The 15,858-nt window shown below is 55.3% G+C and overlaps 6 protein-coding genes across 6 annotated transcripts; 1 reads left to right on the forward strand and 5 right to left on the reverse strand.

Moving 5' to 3' along the window:
• Nucleotides 1-588: 588 nt before the first annotated feature.
• LTR77_001555 (uncharacterized protein) lies at nucleotides 589-2,364 on the reverse strand (the record flags this gene model as incomplete). The annotated part of the gene is made up of 1 exon (XM_064798817.1): nucleotides 589-2,364. One exon carries the CDS (start codon nucleotides 2,362-2,364, stop codon nucleotides 589-591), a length of 1,776 nt encoding a protein of 591 aa, XP_064663144.1.
• A 565-nt stretch (nucleotides 2,365-2,929) lies between these two features.
• Nucleotides 2,930-3,826, forward strand: LTR77_001556 (uncharacterized protein; the record flags this gene model as incomplete). Its single annotated transcript, XM_064798818.1, has 3 exons — nucleotides 2,930-3,037; nucleotides 3,089-3,518; nucleotides 3,570-3,826. 3 exons carry the CDS (start codon nucleotides 2,930-2,932, stop codon nucleotides 3,824-3,826), a joined length of 795 nt encoding a protein of 264 aa, XP_064663145.1.
• A 189-nt stretch (nucleotides 3,827-4,015) lies between these two features.
• Nucleotides 4,016-7,318, reverse strand: AMD1 (AMP deaminase; the record flags this gene model as incomplete). Its single annotated transcript, XM_064798819.1, has 1 exon — nucleotides 4,016-7,318. The coding sequence occupies one exon, from the start codon at nucleotides 7,316-7,318 to the stop codon at nucleotides 4,016-4,018; it is 3,303 nt and encodes a 1,100-aa protein (XP_064663146.1).
• Nucleotides 7,319-7,828: 510 nt separating this feature from the next.
• LTR77_001558 (uncharacterized protein) lies at nucleotides 7,829-9,156 on the reverse strand (the record flags this gene model as incomplete). Its single annotated transcript, XM_064798820.1, has 3 exons — nucleotides 7,829-8,677; nucleotides 8,738-9,004; nucleotides 9,073-9,156. The coding sequence occupies 3 exons, from the start codon at nucleotides 9,154-9,156 to the stop codon at nucleotides 7,829-7,831; spliced, it is 1,200 nt and encodes a 399-aa protein (XP_064663147.1).
• A 1,146-nt stretch (nucleotides 9,157-10,302) lies between these two features.
• Nucleotides 10,303-11,301, reverse strand: LTR77_001559 (uncharacterized protein; the record flags this gene model as incomplete). Its single annotated transcript, XM_064798821.1, has 2 exons — nucleotides 10,303-10,772; nucleotides 10,827-11,301. 2 exons carry the CDS (start codon nucleotides 11,299-11,301, stop codon nucleotides 10,303-10,305), a joined length of 945 nt encoding a protein of 314 aa, XP_064663148.1.
• An 825-nt stretch (nucleotides 11,302-12,126) lies between these two features.
• On the reverse strand, nucleotides 12,127-15,150 carry LTR77_001560 (uncharacterized protein; the record flags this gene model as incomplete). Its single annotated transcript, XM_064798822.1, has 3 exons — nucleotides 12,127-12,208; nucleotides 12,265-14,833; nucleotides 14,889-15,150. 3 exons carry the CDS (start codon nucleotides 15,148-15,150, stop codon nucleotides 12,127-12,129), a joined length of 2,913 nt encoding a protein of 970 aa, XP_064663149.1.
• Between the last annotated feature and the right edge of the window lie 708 nt (nucleotides 15,151-15,858).

The following is a 15,858-nucleotide window of genomic DNA, read 5'->3' on the forward strand; positions in this document are numbered from 1 at the left end:
TTGGTAGGCGTTTTACGTGTCCAGTCAAAAGTATATCGCGCAAGAGGTCCGGTCCAAGAATGGCCAAGCAAGAGTCCAGAGAACAAGGTGTCCGATCACAATGGCTCCATGCGTCCCGGTATCCGAGCTCCAGCACACAGCCTGGTGAGGTTGGCCCTAAGGAGGTCTGCCGGCAGAGGAAGAACTGTTTGCCATGGCAAAAGTTAGGTAAGCATGATCGAAACAAGAGTATATGAAGTGTTTGCGTGAGTCGCAGAATGAGAGACAAGGGAAGGAGAGACAACAAGGTGACCTCGGCGGCCTCATGGCGGCGGCTAAGTGCAAGTGAGGGTAGAAGGCTTGCAGCGGGCACGGAAGCTCGTTGAAGACGTGATGGGGAGTATGAAGAAAAGGGCGATACGAACAATGGACAATTGACAATGCTGGTCTCCGCCGCTCAATGTGCAACCCCAGCGAGGTGGTGGTGGTGCAGCTTGAGGTTGACGTGACTGAAGCGGAGGTTGCTGGAGAAGTGGAACACGCCGAAGCTCGAGCTGCAGCTTGCCAAGACGCGCTAGTAGGGACATCTATCTCACGTGATATGGCAACTCATAGCTTATACATCCTTCCTTCTCCTCCTCCTCCCTCGTCAAGTATCGTCTCGAACCTCTCCCTCCACTTATCGACCAGTGCAGGATCCATGGTGCTCCCATCAACACTTGCATTCACCCACAATCCCTCGTCGGAGCCCCCTACACCAACCAAGAACTCCCCATCTCTCGGCCTCACGGCGGCAAACGAGCTCCTGAAGTCGGCGACAAAGTCTTTGCTCTCATCGTCAATATCATAATCGCCAGGCTTGATTAATGCTTCTCGACGGCCCACAGAGCTGACACCGCAAGTCTGCGTCGTTGCGTTGGGCCGCATAGGGAAGGCTCCTTCCGGGTTCAGTCCGGTCTGAAGATGCTCGGGTAGCATTGCTTGAGTCCGCTCGAGGCTGCTGATGTACTGAATCTGCAGTAGTCGACCCGGACCTCTGCTGCCCATGTACTGCAAACCTCCAGCGGCCCGGCTCGTATTCTGCCGTTTCTGGAAGACGGCGAGTTGTCTGTGTGCCTGTCGCGCAAGCAGTCTTAGTCGACCGTCGAGATCAAGGTCTGAAGGCAAGAAAGGCAGGATTATGCCGTCGCAAAACGCCAGCATCAACGAGTTTGGCTCCTCAGCATGGTTGAAGAATGCCCTCGGGTTGAGTGGGAAGCCGCTGATGAATGGCCTTCTTTCCGACACGGGGATGTTGGGCTCCCGTTGCTCGTAGAACTCCATCATGAGTAAGGCCGCCAATGCGAAACAGCCGGCTCCGACACTGGCGTTGGCTTCTCGGCATAGTCGATGAAGTCGTTTGGTCCCCTTCATTGTTGCTTTGGCGAAGCATGGGATCGAGTTGAGTCTGGGCGTCTTGCTGTAATCGAGCAAAGGCCTATAGGTCGGAGACAATGAGACGGCGCCATTCATAGGTACCCGTCTCCGGAGTGGGTTTGCGAAGCCTGCTTGAAGTGGCTTCCGCACATGTCGAAGAACGCGAGTGAGCAGCCAGAACCAGCGTTGTCGAGCTTGTGAGCCTTCGACTGGAGGATAAAGGGCCTCTTGAGGCGGTGGCAGCCTCTCAAAGATGGCCGAAGGTCTGAGTAGATCATGCAGCTGTTGCCGTAGCTCAGGTATGCTCTTGTTCAGGAGATGCACAAAGTTCCGAAACCAGACGTAGTTCGTAAGTCCGTCCCAGATCTGGTGTGAACCAACAACCAGCAGTTTGAGGCTGCTTCGCTGTCCCTTCAGTCTTTGCGGAGGATACACGAAGAGCTTCGCCAACGCATTACTCGGATCAAACACACGTCCAGTGTTCTGACAGTGTACCCAGAAGTCCAGAGCATCCACGTGCTGGAAATGGTCCGCAAGGAAGACCAGCTGGTTACCAGCATCCTCAACAGCTTGCGAGACTGTTCTCGGAGCGTCTATGGTAAAGTAGACATCTGACGCAGATGCCGTTCTAGTGGCTGAGAAGTCTTTGCCTTGCAACGCTTTCGACTGGAGCAGCAAATGCTGGCATCTCAAGCAGGCCCAGGCGAATAGTATTCTTTCCCGATAGTCTATCTTTCCTTGAAAGTCATGGTGAGATAGGGTAGATTTGATTTCCAGTTCGAGCTGTGCGTTAATGTCTGCTCGGCCTTCATAATGCCTCCCATCTGTGTCGAAGCAGAACTCTGCCAGGCCTAGGGGTCGGTAATATGTTGTTCGGCCATTGCGCTCGGTGGTACGCCATTGGTAATGCTCACGGTTTCCATATCGATGGAGCCAGTGGTCTCCGTCTGTCGACTTTTCTATGGACATGTTATGGCATTTCCCGGTGCACTGTGATGGCGCACAAGGTCTGATGAGATGAAGTCATGGCGACCTTGTTGTTCAGCATGAGCCGAGGCTGGTCACGACAACACTCCTGAGACTCCCTTCCTCGTTCACAAACAATCGCACGTTATTATCATGCCAGCACAGGCTACATGTACTCTGGGACTCAGTCAACATTCTTCGAAAACACGCGTCATGGACAACTCCGTCAAGCAGCAGCAGCGTAGGAACATGCACATGCACAAGGACTACCCCAAGGCCCAGGCAAGCCCAGGTCTCCGTTTCCCAGCCACCTCTCGTGCAACCCGACATGTAACTTCCCATGGCCGCAGTGCTCCACCCTCACAAGCAGCAACAAGGCTAAGGTCTGCCGCCATCCGCTCCAAACAAAGCTCCAAAGGCAGGTACAGAGTGTTCAAGTCCTACATCTTCATTGTCTTTCTCGCAATTCCTCCATCATTGTCATCAACAGCCATTTCAAGACAGACAACCGCTTCTCGTTTCCATCTCCCAAAAGCCCTGAAAAAGCTAGGCTTGGCCGACTGGCGAGATGGCTACACGTGCGCGGGGTCTGCGTGTGCGTTTGATGGCGGCGTTTGGTGCCCTTGCGGTCGTTCGAGGTGCTTTCGCTCAGCTGGATGGTCTGCCGCCATGCTTGGTCAGTGTCCATCCGTACTGTTGAGGACGACGCAGCTGCTGATCATCGCAGTTGAACTGCATCAACAAAGCCTCGCCGTGCGATAACCACTCACTCCCCAAGCTGGTCACCTGCGTGGATAACCTCTGCGCCAGCACTCCACCGAACATCACCCTCATGCTGGATCCGAAGCTCAGATTCTCATGCCAGGACTCCTTCGTGCCCGGAACCACCGACCATCTGCAGCCGCTCGCACTACCCAGCAACGGCGAATGCGTCAACAGCCCACGCGAGTTTAAGAGCTTCATTGCCGGTCCCGCACCAGGTAACGACAGCCTCAACGCGGACATCGCACGCCAGTGCCGCGTAGAGTTGTACCCGTACAGCGACTGCCGTGGCGGGACGTCCATGATCGACTCAATGGACATCAAGCACAGAGGCTGCACGTTCATGGGTGGCAAGAGTGCTCGGCTAAACTGCGATACGCAACCCATCAGCATGAGTGAGCCCCCATGTCTCCGCCTTTCCATTTCACTCCACTGACCTGTGACAGCGGCGTACGAGGCCCTAGCCGACCTCTGCGCCCACGACTCCCCACCCCGCAACAACAGCAGCGCGCCCTTCCCGTCCGGTAAGATCAATGGGACCGCGACGACAGCGACGGGCGTGCCCACTTTGAGCGCATCGGCATCCCCGAGTAATGTTCCGGTGGTGCCTGCGCAGCCGGGTGGCGCGAGCACGGAGAAGCATGTGCAGCGGAGTGTGGCGGCGTTGATTGCGGTGATGTTTGCTGCGGTCGTTCTTTTATGATTGGAAACGGTTGGGTGGGATTGCTTCGCTTTGGTTTGGTTGGGCGTAAGGGCGGATTGGATCGACTTTGAGAGCGTTGGAGAACAGGGCGGAACGGCGGAGGAAACACGTCGACAGAGTTTGTACAGCATCATCCAGACAGACATTCGATAGAAAGAACTATCGCTGTATCTAAGAAGTAAATGTTCATCAATCGCCTTCACTCTCAGCAGCCTCCTCAATCGTCTCCCTCCTCTCCAGCCCACCGCCCATCACCAGACTACCGGTGCTACTCTTGAGATCTTCCCCCTGCTGACCCGCACCATCCACGCCCGCCGGATGATTCGCTGTTTTGGACACCGAAGACTGCCTACGTCTCGACACCACCCCAGGAAACATCCTCGGCTCGCTGTGATGCAGGCTCATACTGCCGAATGGCAAGTTGGCAGTGTTCGCTCCTTGCGCGTTGACGCTGGCCGCAGCATCCGTGGGCTGTGGCATTACTTGAGGGAACTGAGATTGGCGGTCCATGCCAGTAGGCGATGACATGGTGGTGCTGCCAACACGGCCCAGCTGACTAGGATGAGCGCCGTCCTGCTGAGCCTGCCCAAGATCAGTCTGCAAAGGCTGCCGGGAAGCTTTGGCATTCGGCCGGTACATGTACGAGCGCGGCGTTGCGGCCTCTCCGCCCATGTGCGAAGCACTCGGATGCGCATGCATAGACGCCGTAGGCGATGGCGGGACTGCACTGCCGTTGCTGTCGTTCGTGATCGGCAGACTGACAGCACTCAATCGCGAGCTGCCTGGAGCGTTGGTGTAACGATCGATCATTGCGACCTCCTGTAGCCATGTCTCATGCCGGAATGCTTCACGAATATTCGGCACATTGACCTTGGCCATGTCGTTCCCAGCCACACCAGGCAGATGCCAGTTCTGACCCAGCCAGCGCTGCTTCACCGAGTGCTCGAAGCCGGATTGGACGACGCTGTGCTTCGCTAGCTCGCACATGTCGATCGCGGTGAGTTTGTAGATCTGCGCTGCGACGGCGTACTCTTCCATCAGCGGCTCCTTCGTGAAAGCAAACTGTAGCGGGTCGTCGGTCGACAAGCTGACGTTGAGACCGCGCCGGAAGTACTGCAAGAATGGATTCCGCTCGTAAGCTAGAAAAAGTGCGTTGTTGCTTAGTGGACTCATCGCCACGCCGATCTGCTCGAGGTAGAAGATGTATTGCAGCAATGGCACCTTCCGCAGCATCAGGCCGTGGGAGATGCTGTGACAGCACAGCACGGCTGCACCAAGGTGATCGGTGTCACCCGCTTCACCGCAGTGAGGCCGGAGGAGGAACGTATTGAAGCCGCGCTGCTTCCGCCAAACGTTCAGCGAGGCAATGTTGGCGAACAAGTAGTAGATCCAGTAGCTGTAAGGCGGGTTCTGTTTCGTGTTCCAGACGTTCGGTAGAGGAAATTTGCGGTAGATGCGGCGCTCCACCTTGCTCTCATCATCAACCGAGTCGAAGCCGATGACACGCTGCAGGAAGATGTGCAATTTTGGATGCGAGGATGGGTCTGCGGTGGCTTCGAAAAGCGGGCGGAAGACGTTGATGATGACCTGCTCGAAGCTCTCCATGGTGTTGTTCGCCTTATAGACGTCGTACAAGCGTGGTATTTGGATGAGCCAGCGGACGTTGGGCGAGTAAAGCTTGTTGTCGACCACCCAGGCGGCGAGCTTGTCCCACTCGTCTAGCGATCGACCGTAGATACTGATCCGCCACTCCACCATCTGGTACTTGCTGCTTTCGAGATCAGACATCACCTCCTTCGTTATCTCAGCCAGGTAGCGACCCTGAATGTAGTTGTCCGTTTTGAGGAAGATGGTCCGCAGTCTGCTCTCTCCAACGGGGTTGTACTTCAGATTGAACTTGTCGAAGCGATGGAAAGAGTCAGTATGAGCATGCATATCCAGCGTGTCGATGCTCAGATCGTAAGCCGTCAAGTTAATGCTCTCAAACACTTCTTTCAGCGTCAAATGCTTTCCATCACGGAACAGCACAACCTCATCCGGCGATTTCTTCATCTTGCTCTTGATAAAGCGAAGCAGATGCTTCTGGTTCATGCAAGCGGAGTGGTGAACATGCGTATCGACCTTCCTGACATTGTAGAAATCGCGATGCGGCACTGCCTTCGTATCTGCAATCTCCTGGTATTCGTTGAGTAGGACGTACAAGTTGAACTTCCCTTCCAGATATTGCAGCCGACGGTACGCAAAAGACTTTGATGGTCCATCTGACGATATCGTTAACAGAGCATCGAGGTCCATGTAGTATTCTCGAATGTCTGGGATGTGCACGATTGGTTCACCAAGATCAGCAGACTTTGCGTTCTCGTACACTTGATAGATCCCGCTGTCGTCCAGTCGAAACACCATCTCGGACGCCTCTGGCACGGGTATGCAGTCGTCGATGTTGAAGTCTTCACCAATATGATGGCCCATCTTGCGCTGCTTCTGAGGCGGCGCCTCGTCCTTCTCCTCCTCGTTGACCCCGTTCGCTCTCTCCTTGTTCTCGTGCCACACCGGCTCAGGCATGGGAGGGTAGATCTTCCAGTCCGGATCATCCTTCGGGTCGTCTCCAAAAGACTGCAACGACAGCCTAATATACTTATGCCGGAAGTCCAAGATCTTCTGGATGTTGGTATAGATAGCGTTGAGCTCCGAAGTCACACTGGAGTCCTTCCCACCCTCAATGCCCACACCCGCTCCAGCACCATGGATCCCCTCCTTCTCCAGCAACGGCTTCGACTCGTGCGGTAAGTTCGGGTGCAGCGAATGCGACCTCGCGTCCTTATCCGCCTTCAAGTACGGGTCCTCGCTCGGCGCAGTCCTAGCATTGATGCCAGCAAACCTCCCCAGGTCTGGCGCCTGCACCGTCGCGCTCCCAGGCGGCTTATTCGGATCACTCAAACCCAGCGGCGCCGCACTGCGGTATCCACTATCCTGATTGCTCCGTCCTGACCGTATACTCGCTGTTCGATTGAGCCCTACCCCATCACCACCCACATACCCCGAGAACGTCCGCGCCTTCATGACCGGGCTACGTCCAGCGATCGGACTCGTCGACCCTGTCCCGTAGAAGCCAGGCATCTGCGCCTCCTCGAGGGTATTCTGCCGCTGCTGGTTCTGGTAGAACTGCCTAGCCTCCACATGCGACATCTGCTTCTCCAAGCGCTCGTTGTAGTGCGGTGTCTTCTTCTGCCTATCTCGTGGAAGCATGCCCTCGGGCTCGGCGTATTCGAAGTCGTCAGAGGCTTGTGCGGTCTGCTGGGCTTCTCGCATGGTGACTGCTTCGAGGTCTTTGGATGCTCGTCGCATTAGGCTCGCGGATTCGTGCATGCTGTTCTGTGCTTCCTCGTCGCTGTCGCCGGCTTCACTGGAGGATATTGCGTAGCCATCGCTCTCGTCGTCGGTGTCTGCTGCGTTGGCGGGCTGGTGCTGCGAGAAGGTGGTGCTACGCTGCATGGTTGAATGCTGCCAGCTGTGTTTGTCCCACGGTCAAGCGGACGCGGATTTGGTATTGACGGTACTCCAGAAGACAAAGAAGATCTGCGAGGACACCGGGAGGGCGTGTATGTAACATGGAAGAGCCAGTCATCGAGCTGAGTTAGCACATGCCAGCCGCCAAAGCCTCTTACAAAGGCGTGCCATGCAGGGTCCAGCTGTTTGTGCATGTGAAAGTGGATGTTAGACTACCAACAACTCAACCGTCTCAAGGTGCTCCAATCAATACTGTGGTGAATGTTCATTCTTTGCTACTAGAGCTACGTAGTTACAATGCCTTCCTTGTGGTATCGCTACCAAAATCGTGTCCATGCTGTTCCTCCATGATTCCATCTATCCAATCGCGTAACACGTGGGTATCGCCCGTAGCCAAACTCAATCCTTTCAACACCGATTTGCAGTCCTCCAAATGCTTGCTTGTTACACCATGCCCAGCCCAGTCTCTAACGCCGAACTCAGACAAAGCGCAATCTACAACAACAGAAAGCTGAAGAGAAGGCCCAGCCCGAGCGAAGAACCCATCACACCCTGTGCAGCAGCCGCGCCAGTGCTAGGGGGAGCAGAGCTGCTGGGAGAAGGGCCTGAGCCCGAGCCTGGTGAAATACCGCCGGGAGAGTTGCCGTCTGTTGGCTGAGCGCCTGGGACTTGTGTAGTAGCCTGGACGACGGAAGTCTTAACGCCGCCGGCCTGGTGGCTACCAGTCATGGTGCCGTTCATAGTATACTTGCCAGTCAAAGTGACAGCAGCCTCAGTCTTGTCGACCTTGCTGACAGTGTGGGCCTTGGTTGGTGCGGACGTCTGGGTCACCGACGCCTTGGACGGTGTGACCTCCCCACTAGGTTGGCTCTGCTTGCCGCCTTTGATGATGTCGATGCTCTCCCAGCTGCCGGACATGTCTCCGTATTCGTACGAGTCGGCTGGGTTGGCGTTCTGGATCCTGACGCTCTCGACGTACATCGTGTATGGAGCGTTTTCGAAGGTCGTTGGTCCGCCAGACCATTCCACAGTCCCCTTAGCCATGCCCTTGCAACCACCACACCAGTTGCCGAGCTTGACCCTCATTGGGGTTTGTGGGTAGTTCTTGCCGCCGACGGTCAAAGGGTCGTCGTAAGTGAGGGTCCGCACAATCTTGTTGTCGATGATCCAGTTCAAGCGATCGGAGTTCCAGTCAATGGAGTAGGTGTGGAATTCCTCTTGAGGATTTGAAACCGGAATGTACTCCACGCGGTCGTACGCCGTTGTATTGCCCTTGCCGAAGAAGTTTGACTGGACTTGTGCCGTGTCGCCACCCACAAACTCCCAATCAATCTCATCCAGATCCTAAAGGGTCAGGAATTAGCAAATAGCTCACATGCTTCTCGACCTATCCATCCAACTCACATCCGACTCGAGAACAATGGAGCTGACAATGCCCGTGCCCGCCGCTGCCCGCATCCTCACATCGACGCGGCCGAAGAACATGTAGAAGTCCGTCTCGATCGTTGGCGCTTGCTTAGGCTGACTGATGGCGAACTCTGCACCCTGGCTGCCGTAGTTGATCGTGCTGTAGGCCGCCGCGCTCCATGATGTGGATGCGCCTTTGCCGTCTGTGAAGTCTGATATGAAAGCGTCGCTGGGGAGGCCGGTGTCTGCGGGGCACTTCTTCTCCTGTTGCGCGGAAGGAATCCCAGTCAGCAAGCGTCTTCCACGATTCTGATGCTTGAAAAAGAACATACGGTAGGATTGCAGTCAGTGAAAGTTTGGGCCTCTGCGATTGCAAGCGATGCTGCCAGCACAGCAGCTGATCTGGTGAAGCGCATGGTTGATTTCTGTGGTGTTTTGGGTGCTAAGAGGTTTTGTCGAACGCTGCGTGATTCGTGTCCTTTTGTATCGTCGAAGAGATCGATATGAAGAGGCTGATGATGTGGCAGGTAGTCTAGCGAATGCTGGCCACAAACAAAAGTATTGTGGTGGATACGTGAAAGAAGGTGAAAAGGATTGTTTGCAAGGAGAATGCCAGCTGTTGCCAGGGAGGCGCCTTCTCACCTGATATACGAGACACAGACACGCAAGCCCCGTGTCGTCGTCGTTTGCATTCTGAGGTGAGCACAGCCCCAAGGCCTCGCCAGACAAATAGATAAGCTTTGACCAGTGTTCCCAAAATCTGCAGGTACGAGGTCCAGCAGCGAATCAAGTCGCCTTTCCGCCACAGGTGGTCCGTTGCCTTGCGAACGTTGGGTTAGCACTGGCATTTTCTAGAGCCCGTTCAACACGTCAGTCGCTGCTATTCTTGTGTCGCACCGATCACGAGTCTTCTTGTCGACAGTGTGTTGAATATTGGTCATCTGGTGGCAAGTCTTCTCTAAGACGATGGAGGCTTGCGACAAAAGTGGCTGGATGTGCCAGACACCTGCGACACGGAGAAGGTCGCAGCATCCTGTCCAGCGTAGAGGAACAGCAGTCCTTCACGAGCGCATAGGAGATTTCGACTGTCGGATGTTCTGCGACCCTTCGCCAATCCGATCGTGTTTGAAACGGCTGTCACCAGGGCAGTGGGTGTGAGATCGGAGCGTGAGACAGTGGTGGAATTTGCGTCTGGCCACTCGCGTCCTGGGGGGTGGGTCATCCGCGTTTTGGGCGGTTGCTCCGGCGGCCACACGCCGTCCTCGCGGTACGAAGGGGTCGCTCGGTCAGCTTCCTACTGAGGGCCTCGGTGGTCGTGTTTGATGAGGTGCTGGCGCTGGGACAAGAAGATACGAGGTTCCATCTCGTCTTGTCAGGAGGTGAGGTTCTTGCGACCGAGGCGAGCGCTTTTCACTTCTGCCTTGGCGCGAATGTTCTACGGCTCTTCTTTGGATACATGCACCGGACACTAGAACTAGGAGGTACCGCGGTGAAAGCTTCAGAGGTCTACCAGAGGCGAAAACGTCGTTGATAAACGCATACACTCATCTACCATACCACACCTACAAATGATAATTATCCAACGGCGCCTCATGCTCAATCGTCTTCCACACCCCGTCCACCCCCTTCAACGCCTTCTCGCTTAACGGCCCACTCTGAATATACCCCAGCGTCTTCTTCACCTGGTCCGTACTGCTCGCGCCAAAAATAATCGCATCCCCGTTCTCCTTCTTCAACGGGCTGTTGTACGTCACCCATCGATACGCCAGCTCGGCCGGCGACACACCCTCCTCGTTCGCGACCTTCTCCCATTGACCGAGCGCTTCGAGGTAGGCGGGACGATTGTAGAGTTTAGCGTACAGGCCGCCCATCTGGTCCGGGCTGAAGCGACCTATGCCGTCGAGGATGTCTTGCTTCTTCTTGGTGAGGAACCCGCCGGCGATGGGGGAGTAGGCATAGAAGGCGATGTTGAGCTTTCGCAGGGTAGGGAAGAGGAGAGTCTCTTGCTTGCGAGCGACGGGGTTGTAGTTGCCTGTTCTGCTGGTAAGTATGCTTCCTTATACTCTCTCGCAACCATTTGTCTTACCTTGGTATACACTTGGCAGCGGATACCCCTTCTCCTTGCAAATATTGTACACCCTCTCCACATCCTCCGCCTTGTAATTGCTCAGCCCAAACCGCTTGAAGAACCCACTCTTATACACCTCATTGATCCCCTCCAGCGTCTCTTCCAAATCCGTGTTCGGATCCGGCGCATGAATGTAGAAGATATCCACGTTATGTCCGAGCATCTTCTTGCTATTCTCTGCCTCTTTGAGAATTGTGTCCTTGGAGGCACTGCCACCGAAACCTCCCTTCGTCTTGGTGTCGACGATGAATTGATCGCCAGCTTTCGCCTTGCCCATGAGCTCTTCGCTCTGGCCGTAGAGGGCGGCGGTATCGATGTGGTCGCAGCCGTTGTCTTTGAGCAGTTTGAAGAGGTCTTGCATGACTGAGACGTCGCCGAAGGCGCGGCCCTCATTGAAGCCGCCGCCGCCGAAGACTGGTGTGATGTGAGACATGTTGGAGTTGCTCGTTTGAAGAGAGATTGGAGACGGAAGATCAAAGACAGTAGAAGATAGTAGAGAGGATCAATGACAACAAGCTTCTGCCGCAAGCTTTATACTTAACCATTCGTTTCTATCTATCCTTTCCCTGCATTGTTGACGTATGCGGGGCAGCAGAGGTGGATTGTTAAGCAAAGGTGGGGAGAAGCCAGCTGTAGGACACTGAGATATCGGACATTGTGCTTTCATGGCGCCGTAAAGGCATTTCGGGGAATTCTTCTTTCCAGGCAGCAAGGCGGTCGTAACGTGTTGTGAAGGATGCAGTTACTTCGGGAAGGCCGCTGCAGGTCCAACTTGTTGGCTCCAACCCAAACGAAAGCGAAGGTCTTCGGGTTGGATTGGATTGATAATGGAACAACTTCATGAAAACCTACCCTGAGCATTTAAGTCGGCAGGAGCGGAGACGGACCTCGTCTGATCAATGAGACCCTCCTCTGCAGCGCCGTAGGAGTATGCACAACTTAGGGTTCCTTTGCGCCTTCGTAATCAAGCCATATGTACCGAAATCCCACCTCACAGTGCATCAGCCGAGACGTGCAAGGTACCGCCTCAGCACTCCTTGCACTCATGCATCGGCGTCGTCGTGAGCAGGAGGTCGAAGTCGACCATCGTGGTCCGCTGTCGCCTGCGCATGCGAGCGCCTCGCAGTGGCATACTGTGAAAGGCTGTCAACAAATTGTTCATGCCGAGAGAGTTTGGGTGGTAGATTGGAGTCGTGGTTTGATGCGATAATAATATATATTGGGTATCTCAATGCTCAAAAATGCCGTGCGAGTCCTCTCACCGTTGCTTGTCGCGATGCAAGAACACCAGTAACAGGTACGCCACGATGCGGTAGACGAAGCCGATCAGAAACAAGATCCTGTCAAATGAAGTCAGCACCAATCCATCTGCCCATGAGGCGTGACTGAGACTCACCCAACATCCAACCCATACTGCCCCAGCGTAAACCCCGTCGCTGAGGCCGCAAGGTCCAACTCATACAAATACCCCAAGGGCGTCAGATTCTCCGTGAAATACGCTTCCGTCAACCACACACCAGGACTAGCTCGCCAAAGCCACTCCAAACCCCAGCTCTTCACCGTGCTCAGTGGAGGCGCTACACCGCCTAACACGCCAATCACCAACGAGCCGAGCACAGCGATCAAAGGCCCATCTTCTCGCTTCACAATCATGCTCACGATGGAAGCCAGACCGTACACGCACCAGAAGTAGAGCAAATTGACCACGTACATCCATTGGAACGCGATTAAAGGTGTAGCGAGGACGCCGAGGAAGACGGTGAAGTGGAACGCACTCAGCGCGATCCGCAGCAGAGTGGCGATGAGTTTGCCAACGTAGTAAGCGCTCCTCGAATGCCCCGAGGCAGTTTCGCGGTAGTACATCTGTTTCTCCTCGCCGAAGACCCAAAACCCTGGCGCGGAAGCCGCGAGACCGATGGCCAGACCGCCGAGGAGACCGAGTTGCGGCGTGCTGGAGTAGTCGACTGCGGAGCTGAGGGAGGTGAACGGCGGGTGGTAGATGCCCTGGAATAAGTGCCCAGCGGACGCGAAGGCCGATAACCCGATAATAACACCCGCGAGCGCTCCGACGCCGATCTCAAAGAAGAATGAGGTGGCGTTGCGGACTTGCTGCGTCATGGCGCGTTTCCAGCAGTAGAACACTTGTGCCGGCCACGTGGCGCCTCGGGCCTTCATAGTCCGGACGAGAGATTCCTCCTGCTCGGCGGTGGAGTTGAGAGACTGGTTGGAAGCGCGACGGCTGCGCTTAGTAGCGGCGTCGTTGAAGGAGGAGACGGAGAGGTGCTTGCCGCTGCGGTTGTATTGGCCGGAGGTCTGCCAGGTGTTGATGAGGGTCCTGACGTCGGTGTCGCGTTTGCCGGACATAGTGTACTGGGCGCCGTCGCCGGTGATGATGTCGATCAGGGTGTCGGCGGGGTTGGCGCGTTGGGGGAAGGCGAAGCCTAGGTTCTCGAAGTAGGAGGATACGTCTTCGGTGGGACCGGAGTAGACGCTTTGGCCTTCGGCGAGGAGGAGGAGCTGGTCGAAACCGGCGAAGATCTGCTCGCGAGGTTGGTGGATAATGGCGATTGTGGTGACTCCGAGCTTCGAGATGCCCTTGATAAGTCGCATGATGGTTGCTGCGGATGTTGCATCGAGACCACTCGTCGGCTCGTCCAGGAAGATGGCCATGGGGGCTGCCGCGAGCTCGATACCAATGTTCACACGCTTTCGTTGCCCTCCACTGATAACAGGCTTCCTGGCATCCCCAACCCGGGAATGCTGGACGTGGGTGAGCTGCAGACACGCAATTAAGCTGTCCACATGATCCTGGATCGCCTTGTCCCTCCAGCTCGCCGGCAATCTGACCCGCGCTGAGTGTAGAATATTCTCCCGCACCGTCAGCTCCGGGAAAATGATATCGTCTTGCGGCACGTATCCAATCAACTTCTTGTACTTCGACATGTCCTTCTGCCAGCCATTGATCTTCATCGTGCCAGCGGTCGCTTGCAGCTTGCCCATCAGCACGTTCACAAATGTACTCTTGCCTGCGCCAGATCCGCCCATGATACCCCAACAGCTACCGCGAGGCATCGTTCCAGTTACGCCGGACAGAATCTTCTTGCCTTTGCCGTTCTTCGTTGCATATGTCAAATTCTCGAAGTCGAAGGAGAGACCAATCGAAGAAGTCTCAATTGTCTTGCTCATCGAGCGAATGAAGCGCTGGAAGTCGGGCGAGTTGTGAAAGTCGTCTTCCGGCTCGTAGTCGCCGTAGTCGGAGAGGTCGTCGTCCACATAGCCATCCATGTTGTCCACACGTCCGGACGCCCGACGTGCGTGGGTCAAGGTAGGAGGTCTCGGAGACACAGACGGGTTGTAGGGTTGATTGTAGGAAGGCGGGTACGACTCAGGATACGGCTGTGGTGTCTGAGGTTGGCTGTAGGGCGGTGCGTATGGTTGCATGTAATCGCTCTGCGGAGGTGAGTATTGCGCATACGGCGAGTGAGGCGGTGGTGCTGGCGCAGACACCGATACTCGAGAAGACCTGGGTGGTGCTCGTGCGGCAAGCAGGAGTTCGATATTATCCGAGTTCCCGTCACCAGCGTCCAGAGTTGTGTATTTCTTCGGCCGACTTCTTCTCCACTTGGTGACACCGAACCCGATTCCAACAATCACCAGCAACACTACGTCGATGATAATCATGACGAACAGCGGTGCTATAACGAGTTGTCGCTGACTCTTCTCTGGGCATATCGCTCCCCCGGTGCAGTTGAATGGCTCTTTCGCTCCTGTCGGGCAGAACGTGCCTTCGGGGCAAGGGAGCTGGAGGTGTCCATTGGGTGCTCCAGGACAGTAGAAGCCGTTCGCGCAGATCTTCGGCTCGTACACCCCTTGCGGTTCGCACGTCATTTTGCCGGCTCGAAAGACAGCACACTCGGGCGTCGGGGCGCAGAATTGAGGAGGGTTGTAGAAGTCAGAGTTCGGGCCTGTGGTCTCCAATCAGCATGTCTCGAGGTGTGCCCCAGACTGTGTATCACCTACAATGCCAGCCAGGCAAACAAGTGTCGTTCTTCGCCAATGGCACGGGCAGGACACCTCTTTGATAGCACCCAGTCGTCTTCCAATCGAGCGTGAAGACGTAGGCATCGTATTTTCTCGAGGAGAAGTTCTGGAAGCCCCCAAACTCTGCGAGTGCGTTGGTGGCATCTTGCATTTGTCCTTGGTTGCCATTCTGCCGCGCTACCAGCTCGAAGTGATCGAAAGGAGGATCCATGCTTGGGTAAGGATGGATTCCGGTATCCATGATTGATGTCTGATACTGGAGGGTCCAGTAGCCTTCGTTGAATGTGGTCGAGTATATTCTTCCAACAAAAGATCGTTCCTTGCTCTTCCAATGCCGCTCTGTATAGCTCTTGCTCTCTCCCACTCAGCTTACAACCAGAAGGCGCCAACAACAACAATCCCCATCATGCCGAGTGTGTAAGGAGAGGGACAACGACCAGGTGAACGAAAAGAATATACTTGACCTTGCCTAAGCGCCGCAGCACAATGCACCATTTGGTGATCATGGCCGTGTGTTTACCTTGGGGCTGCTCCGCCCAAAACAAAAATAGAGTTGAGATTAAACAGCTGAAGGGCCGAGCGATCAGCTAGACCTGCGCCACTGAGAAGCTTACTCATATTGCGGCCGCATTGCATATTGAATACTGCTGGCCCGATCTGGGAGTTTGGACGTGTTGAAATTGGTGAAGTCGTGGTCTGGTAAAGCTTCGAACAGCATACAAGCTCCAGAGCTTGAAGGCCGCCGATGAACATGATGTTCAAGGCCATGTTCCCAGGAAGATGAAGGATTGAAGGCTGTGAAGGCAAATAAATCCTCCGAACTTACGCGCCAAGGCACGAGCCGCTCAGGCGTCTGGCGACGTCTTCTTCCGAGCGAGACGAAGCACCAGACTTGGTATGGTGAGCAACGGATGCTATCTCCTCACCGAACCAAGGCTCATCTCGTCGT

Source organism: Saxophila tyrrhenica, assembly GCF_035928015.1.
Source record: "Saxophila tyrrhenica strain CCFEE 5935 chromosome Unknown scaffold_2, whole genome shotgun sequence".
NCBI classification, from domain to species: Eukaryota; Fungi; Ascomycota; class Dothideomycetes; order Mycosphaerellales; family Extremaceae; genus Saxophila; species Saxophila tyrrhenica.